The sequence below is a fragment of the Leuciscus leuciscus genome (genome assembly GCF_965113295.1).
Source record: "Leuciscus leuciscus genome assembly, chromosome: 16".
NCBI classification, from domain to species: Eukaryota; Metazoa; Chordata; class Actinopteri; order Cypriniformes; family Leuciscidae; genus Leuciscus; species Leuciscus leuciscus.
This window is the reverse complement of record NC_138740.1, coordinates 17,497,919-17,507,393: the sequence shown is the minus strand read 5'-3', so window position 1 is coordinate 17,507,393 and position 9,475 is coordinate 17,497,919. Positions and strand designations below refer to the sequence as shown.

The 9,475-nt window shown below is 37.1% G+C and overlaps 1 protein-coding gene across 1 annotated transcript in view; it reads left to right on the top strand.

Annotated features, from left to right (window-relative positions):
• The window catches only part of LOC309477429 (neuronal acetylcholine receptor subunit alpha-10), a 7,362-nt gene extending 4,737 nt beyond the window's left edge, over positions 1–2,625 (top strand). Inside the window, exon 4 of the mRNA XM_082140694.1 lies at positions 1,828–2,625. Coding sequence (XP_081996820.1) covers positions 1,828–2,522 — 695 coding nt within the window. The 3' untranslated portion in view covers positions 2,523–2,625. The remainder of the gene's footprint in view (positions 1–1,827) is intronic.
• The last annotated feature ends 6,850 nt before the right edge of the window (positions 2,626–9,475 follow it).

Below are 9,475 nucleotides of genomic sequence, written 5' to 3'. Positions count from 1 at the left end.
ATTATAGCTTTTCCCCGTTATGGTTGAATCGGAAGCAACACCAGTCATTTTGCCGAGAGAGCTCTTATTTCTTATTTTATTACATGTCAGCATAGGAGAGAAACGTACGGTGGCCGAGAAGTGCAAAACAAACCACAATTCCGAAAGCAAAACAACAAATTTATAAACGCAATGGAAAGACTAAAAACAAATTAACAAGTTAGAAAACACAATAACATTTCCGAAAACAAAGTTTGTTTTGCACTTCTAGGCCACCGTAGAAAGGGGCCATAGTAGAGGAAGGTTACAGAAGAGGTTGTCTTCATTTCAGATTTCTCTGTTCCCCTTTCTGTCATCTCTCCCCATCTCTTTCCTCTCTCCCCCTCTCCTTCCTCTCCCTTCACTCATGCATATGGTTTCTCTGTATGCTTATACCACTGAGGAACTTGCAAATTCCTTGTAAGGTAGAAAAATATGTTGCTTATGTTTAAAATGGAACGTATGCCCCTATGCTTCTTGGTACATATGCATCAGTGAAAAACATTCCTTTCCTTATAAAGAAAACAGCACCTCAATCGATGTATACATTATTGGAAAACCTTTGCATCAGTGGAACATGATGCATTGCACACATACTCCTTTGCCAAATATAGCTCATCCCAAATCTCTCCTCAAAACAACATACAACATACTCTGACTTCACAAAATATTACATTATACAAAAAGAATAATACTGAAAATACATTTAACAATAACATTTTAGTCTTCACGTGGCCAGAATTTGTTCCCATGATGTGATTATTACTCCCACAGCTTGTTATTACTAAAACGAGGGACAAACTCGTACAATGTGGCCATTATTGAATTAATTCTTAATATCTTTTTCACATGTCAAGTGAAATACCAAATGATTTTATTCTAAGTTTGTTCTCAAGATCTGCGTTCTATGTCAAGAATACATTGAAGCCATTATTTCTGTATCAATACCGTGATCATAAACAGTGAGTACCAATGTCAGTCTTACATTTGAGACAAAAGAGTGAAAAGAAATTGTTAAAGATATGTCTACAATTAGGGGATATATGAAATCTGTACTATATTCAGTTTAACAGCTTTTGCCCAATTACAGACTGATATTATTTTAGCATGTTCCCAAATATCATCCCAAGTGTCATCATTAATTGGAATTGATAATTACTTTTCCCATATTTTCCAGGTATTCAGTATGTCTGTACAATTCATGCAGCATGAAGTAGAACTAAAGAATTTGACCTCAATTATCATCAAATAATGGACAATTAGAACCATAGTTTTCCATCAGATCTTAAGTGCATGCTCTGTGTTAAAGTGTCTTTGGCTGGGTAAATCTGTTCTGGCACTTTTAGTTCCTACCCCCCAAAATTGGGCACATGCTGTATAAATGTTCAGTCTTCTTTATTCAGCACAACAGCCCCTTGGATTCCACTGGTGTGCAATTAAGGGGTTCGGGTTCACCAAAGAGAAAACACCTCCACCCACAAGGCCTGAAATAAATAATTATCAGACTGTATGAAATGCAAATAGGCTGCTAGAGCAATAAACAATGTGCCAAGGAGCAATAAACAATGTGCCAAGGGTCAATCATTTTAATGAGCCTTTCTAATGAATCTAGGGCCACCTGCTACTGTGCCTTTTATTAGCAAACTCACTATTGGGGTTTTAGCCCAGTCGATGGTTAACATTGGAATAATTAACATACATTTTCATCTTGAGGTCAGATAATCAATGACTCTTTAAATATCTATTTATTGCTGAAAGCTTTGAAATGAAGTCTGCTGTCTATGTTCACCAATTCCAATGTTTCCACAGGGAAATATTACATCGCCACAATGACAATGGTTACAGCTTCTACAGCCCTGACTATCTTCATTATGAACATTCACCACTGCGGACCAGAGGCCCAACCTGTTCCTACATGGGCACGTCACTTTATCCTGCACTACCTGGCTCGGATTTGCTTCGTCTATGACATGGGTGAGGGCTGCCTGTCTGCTCACACAGACAAACCTGCGCAAAAGGGAAGCAGCTGCACTATAAACGGCCCTGCCAGGGGCGAGGACTTCCCTCTGAGGGTACGAAGCATTTCAGCCAGTGATGGTTGTTCACAAAAGATAAAAGATCAGTTAAATGAGGATGTCAGTCCAACCTTATCACTAAGGCAAGGAAATGAGTGCCACACTGGCTGGATAGATAGTTCCTATGTGAGCATTGACCATGGGGAGGTTGCGGGAGCTACAGGAGAGAGTGTGTTGGAGAGCGGAGCGACTGGAAAAGAATCGGCGAAGAAAAGGGAGATACTTGTTGAAGGTCAGTGTTTATGTCATCAGCAAAGCCTCTTGAGGAATATCGAGTACATCGCTAACTTTTATCATGAGCAGAAGGCCACGCAGAGACGAAATGGGGAGTGGCGGAAAGTTGCCAAAGTCATGGATCGCTTCTTTATGTGGATATTTTTCATCATGGTCTTCCTGATGAGTTTGCTTATTATAGGGAAAGCTGTCTGAATGCTTGATATGAAAGACACCAGGGGCCTCGTGCATACAGTAAATGTCTGTGCAGGTCTAACGAACGAAAGGGTTTGCAAATGCAAAAATTGAAATAAAAAGAGAAAATATCACCAACACGGATTGAACTGTATATTGAACTGTTAATTGTATTGAATGTGCACTAGTAGTGTACTTCAGATCTTAAAGGTATATTTAAAAAAAAAAATAATATAAAATGAATGAAATAAAAGGCCTCTTAGTGTACTTAAAGGGAGTACAGAGTGCACTGTAATAATGTAACAATTTTTAAGCATTTTAAATAATCTAGTTTAAAATAAATTCGTCTTGGTTTAAAATAGTAAACTTATATTGATGTGTTGGCTTGACAAACTAAAGCACATGTAAAGTACTTTATTATAATTTAACTGTGTGTTATTCGATATTGCATTTAAAGTTAATATATTTTAAATGTACTAAATTCCAACTTCAAAAATGTTTTAACTACATGAAATACAAGTTTCAATAGAAATTACATTAAAGGGATACTCCACTTTAAAATTAAAATTCTGTCATCATATACTCTTTGTATCATATTCCCTCATGTTGTTTCAAACCTGTATGAATTTCTTTCTTCTGCTGAACAGAAAGGAAGATATTTAGAAGAATGTCAGTAACCAGACAGTTTCTGGTACCATTGACTTCCATAGTAGGAAAAAATATATACTATGGAAGTCAATGGTACCAGAAACTGTCTGGTTACTGACATTCTTCTAAATATCTTCCTTTCTGTTCAGCAGAAGAAAGAAATTCATACAGGTTTGAAACAACATGAGGGTGAGTATATGATGACAGAATTTTCATTTTAAAGTGGAGTATCCCTTTAGGTATGTTTTAGTTTACCCTAAATGCTTTTCAGTACATTCAGCAGTACACTTTAAAGGGATGGTTCCGAGTAAAATCAACCTAGTGTCCTTTGCACCATGACCTCGAGCCAAACACCCTCCCAGAAGCCCTTTTTCCCTTGGTCGAACATTATTAAAGTTAGAGCTTATTTAGAGATATCAGCCGAATGGTTTAGTGCAGGCGCTAACGGATCCAAGGATGCATCTCGTAAATTACCCCACTAATAATGCCCAGAATGGTACCGACCATAGTCGTGTAGTGTAACAACGAATTATTATTTTTTCCGAAGTGTTGACAACTTAGTGTTAACTAATAATTATTGCAAACTGGTACTACCAACAAAATATTAGTGCATTCCTGGAACTGGGCGTCATTACACTACATCCTTCTGCATCGCTTTCTGCCAGGACTTTTACGTGCTTTTCCCAAATCACGGAAGTGACCTCGACGTCCGGGTAAGCAGTAGCATGAGCCATCAGGCAAGTGTTATTTAAATAAACTCCTGATGTACTTACAAACTCCTGAGTACAGAACCTATTTGTACTACTGTAGAGGTTTGGTACCATTCTGGGCATTAGTGGGGTAATTTACGAGATATACCTTGGATCAATTAGCGCCTGCACTAAACCATTCGGCTGATATCTCTAAATAAGCTCTAACTTTAATAATGTTCGACCAAGGGAAAAAGGGCTTCTGGGAGGGTGTTTGGCTCGAGGTCATGGTGCAAAAGGACCCTAGATTGATTTTACTCCGAACCATCACTTATAACAAATTTCAAAATCGATACACACCTAAAGGGAAAGTTCACCCAAATATGAAAATCCATTATTTCTGACTGCAAACTTGCAACCTTATTTCAGTTTTTTTTTTTTTTGTGCCTGTGTTAATGCCAACTGCATACATTTTGGCACAGGTGTGTATTTTATTGGAATCGTACTATTTCACCCCCATTTCCTTTATTTTGCACCTGTTACACAAAAAAGTTCAATGCATGACCTTAAGGACAAAAATGGCTCCTTTACTTATTTTAATCCTAGTGCCATTTAACTATAAAAAGATGCAATCTAATTGTTAATAGACTTTCATTCTGTTGGCAAGGCTTAAAAATTTACAATTTTTTTTTTTAGATGGTGCCATTTTCTCAAGTTTGGCCTATAAAGCGAATACTCACTTTATTCCTGTTTTCTCCTCAAGCATATTTTAGAGCCAATTGGATAAATGATGCAGCTATAATTGTTGTGGGTATGGATGTCAGAGTGTGATTTGTATGTATGTAATAAAAACAAATTGTGTGTGTGTGGTTGTAATATTTGAAAGCGAAGCTTTGCTGGCATCTAATAGGGAAAATTTGGTACTGCGCCCACAAACAACATCTTACTGAAAGCTCATTTTTTGGGATATCAACCTAACATTTGTAACACAACTTGTTTACATAGATGGCTTTGATTTTCTAACAGTTTTAGGGTTCAACATGTTTCATAATAAATATATTTTATATAAAATAATGTTCATAAATAACTTTTTTTTTTTTGGTCTCACTTATTAAACTTTTTTTGAAAAACTTTTTTTTTGTTTTTTACAACAATAATCTGCCAAGGGTCTTCTTTAAAATGAGACCAAACTTAAGTTTGACACAAACATTTTTGTCCTCTATGTGTAACTTTTTTTAAATAAATTGTTCCAAACCTGTATGAATTTCTTTTTTTCTGTTGAACACAAAAGAAGATATTTTGAGTAATATGGGTAACCAAACAGTTGATGGACCCCACTGACTTCCATAGTATGGAGGAAAAAAAAATACTATGGAAGTCAATAGGGTCCATCAAACGTTTGGTTACCGACATTTTTCAAAATATCTTCTTTTGTGTTCAGCAGAAGAAAGGAATTCATGCAGGTGTGGAACAACGTGAGGGTGAGTAAATGACAGAATTTTAAATGTTGGGTGAACTATCCTTTTAAGTATATTATATCCATAATAAATAGGCCTACTCTTTTTTTAAAGTATGTTAAAGTGTACCTCCTTTTCATACTAAGTCTAATTTGTTCCCATGTTGTTTTATATTGTTGATGAATCCAGATTATTCTAAATTGTGTGTGCCCAGAGTAATGATCAATTAGTATAGGCTAATACATGCCCAACCTGTCTTCATCTGTGCCCTTCTCAAAATCAGCTGAGCACAATAAACACCTTTTATATAGGCCTGGACTACTTGTGATCAGCTACTATTCTGAAATAGGTAAGATGTATTGCAGGTTCATTTAGTAATTCAGTTACTATACCAACTAATGTATAGGAATACAAATTTTAGCTTAACATATTCCAGGTTCAAAAGGCCAACAGGAATTATTTATCCTAAAATTTAAATCTGGTTAGTGAATCAGATTTAATGCATTGTGCCAAACTGGATAAAAAAATAAAAACATAACGGTAGATTTGTTTTTGTTTTTTGTGTGCAATTTAAGTCACTTTAAAGGCCTGTGATTTTGATACAGGGCATTAAGTCCCTGCTCAGTTAAGTCACAAAAATAAACTTTTGTGTCCACAAACGAATCCTTGTATTTATATGTAAATTTACTTCATTTATTGCATTGGTATTTGGTAAATGAATACTGGTTTTAGAGAAAATGGAGCTTTGAAGCCAAAAGCCAAGCAAACAGCCAACCAAGTTTTTTATGGATGCACTCTTGTCTTTACTGCTCTCTACTTTACAGCTAAAGTCTTTGCACTAAATAGTTTCGAGCAGGAATATGACAGCATTATGTTTGCAATATTAAAAAGAGACACAAGAGGGACATAATACATACAGCATATGAAAAGCTAATTGAAAGCTGTTGATTTATTTTTCCGTAAACATGGGGAAATGGAGATGCAGAGTAGAACGACAAATGGAGCCAAATCCAGAGTAACACTGACTGTTTCATATATAGGACTATTCCATAACGTTGGCTGTTACTGCATGTGAGCCATAGTACTGCCTGATTTGTGTGTGTGTGTGTGTGTGTGTGTATATGTATATATGTATATATATAATATATAATACACGCACACATAAAATACTATATGCACTACTGAATGCACAATATCATTAAATGTTTAGATATAGTATTTAATTGTTTAGCTATGCTTAGCCAATGTCATTGTGAAACAGAGGATGTTTACTGGGATTATTTGAATAAATCAGAAAGCTAAAACTTTTTGTGAGGTCTTATGAATGTGTAGTGGGCAAATTTCAACCCTCACACAGAGTGTAAATCCATCAAAAATCCTCATTAAATGATTGAATCTCATACTTACCACAGAAAAGGACTGAAATAAATGCTCATCACCTTCAATAATTAGTTACATGGTGAGATTTATGCAATTAACCCTTTCAGCCTATTTTAAATCCCATTTAAGGAGGCGATGTAGTTACTGAACTTCTAATAAGTTTGCAGTCAGAAATAATGGATTTGATATAAATCATCAAATCACAACATTAAACATTCATTATTTCTTGCACCCCACCATCTAACCTTTTGCTCTGTGTGCTTTCACAGCAATGGTAAGGTTAATTAGCTCTTGGCTTCAACAGACCTCAGGGGGGATGGTAGAGATATAAAAACTACATTCATCACACAAATTGAGGCTTATTGAACTTCTTCTTTGAATATAGAGCCTTTTAAAGAATCGTTACGTAGCTCGTCACCATGTCTGTAAAGCTCCAAAAAGGCATGCGTGTCACATAAGTATCCATATGGCCTTATACGCTGTATATGTCCAAGACTTCTGGAGTATCTTTGTATGAGAAACACTTGTTTTTATTCACTGATAGTATTTCCATAGATGGAAGCTCTGAAATGTCATTGCAGCCACGTTTAAAATGCTGCAGCAAAATATTGTTGACAGCTTGTTTTAGTGAAATTTAAAACAGACAATTGTACAATGGTTGCTTACACTCACCTAAAGGATTATTAGGAACACCATACTAATACTGTGTTTGACCCCCTTTCGCCTTCAGAACTGCCTTAATTCTACGTGGCATTGATTCAACAAGGTGCTGAAAGCATTCTTTAGAAATGTTGGCCCATATTGATAGGATAGCATCTTGCAGTTGATGGAGATTTGTGGGATGCACATCCAGGACACGAAGCTCCCGTTCCACCACATCCCAAAGATGCTCTATTGGGTTGAGATCTGGTGACTTTGGGGGCCATTTTAGTACAGTGAACTCATTGTCATGTTCAAGAAACCAATTTGAAATGATTCGAGCTTTGTGACATGGTGCATTATCCTGCTGGAAGTAGCCATCAGATGATGGGTACATGGTGGTCATAAAGGGATGGACATGGTCAGAAACAATGCTTAGGTAGGCCGTGGCATTTAAACGATGCCCAATTGGCACTAAGGGGCCTAAAGTGTGCCAAGAAAACATCCCCCACACCATTACACCACCACCACCAGCCTGCACAGTGGTAACAAGGCATGATGGATCCATTTTCTCATTCTGTTTACGCCAAATTCTGACTCTACCATCTGAATGTCTCAACAGAAATCGAGACTCATCAGACCAGGCAACATTTTTCCAGTCTTCAACTGTCCAATTTTGGTGAGCTCATGCAAATTGTAGCCTCTTTTTCCTATTTGTAGTGGAGAGGAGTGGTACCCGGTGGGGTCTTCTGCTGTTGTAGCCCATCCGCCTCAAGGTTGTGCGTGTTGTGGCTTCACAAATGCTTTGCTGCATACCTCGGTTGTAACGAGTGGTTATTTCAGTCAAAGTTGCTCTTCTATCAGCTTGAATCAGTCGGCCCATTCTCCTCTGACCTCTAGCATCAACAAGGCATTTTCGCCCACAGGACTGCCGCATACTGGATGTTTTTCCCTTTTCACACCATTCTTTGTAAACCCTAGAAATGGTTGTGCGTGAAAATCCCAGTAACTGAGCAGATTGTGAAATACTCAGACCGGCCCGTCTGGCACCAACAACCATGCCACGCTCAAAATTGCTTAAATCACCTTTCTTTCCAATTCTGACATTCAGTTTGGAGTTCAGGAGATTGTCTTGACCAGGACCATACCCCTAAATGCATTGAAGCAACTGCCATGTGATTGGTTGATTAGATAATTGCATTTCGCGTAATCGCGTAGCCGCGCGAAATTAAAAAATGCGCGTGCAGTGTGATGAATCGTTCCGGTTGAGTTCATCATGTGGGTCATTTTATTTACGGCTAAATTATTATTCATTAATTTTACGAATAGTTCGATTGGGCAGGCATCCACAAAAGGGCCTTTAATTCCAAAAAAAGGAGAGGAAATTTTGCCTTGACAAAAGGGCACTTTGGGCACCAAGGGCCAAAAGGGCAGGTGCTCGAGCAGAGTTTACAGAGTTAACAGGAAAATAATGCAACAAAGTTCAGTACAGTACAGCAGCTCTAGAAGAAAATAGTGCCATTGTCTGGCTTAAGTAAGTTCAGTGTTGATTAATTTCTACCAGAAAGACTCGGGAGGCAAAATACCAAAACAAGTATAGATTTATTACAGTTTTTCTCAGTCGCTTTGGTGCATTTCTCACATCACTATTTACATTTGCACAACAGTTAATGCAGTTCTCAAAACAATTAGAACAAACTGCAAAACATAGTTGATAACCTGCAAAAGCGTGTCACTTGCTCAAAATGGATAGCTCATTCCTCAAAAGCAAGTATTCATGTCAATGAAAGTGTCAGTGTCATCAAGATGAAAAGTCCTGACACCATTGTTTATGAACAAGATAGTCAAATGGCTTTGTCATGTTTTCATTATGACAGTTTACTCTGTAGTCAGATCTTGGTGACACTACCTGAAAATGCTCAAAACAGCCATTTGAAAAATACAGTAAAGTTACACATTACTGTATTTAGTGAGGTAACTGAGTACAAGACACTGAATATGTAGCCTATGTTTCACATTTTTACTGCATATGCTCTTTGCAATTCTAATTTGTTCACAGCATTGTGCAAAAGAAAAAATACACCCTTATTTACAACAAACATAAACTCCCTTTGGGTAGAGCTGTGCACAACTGGAAACAATATTGCAGTACATATTGGAG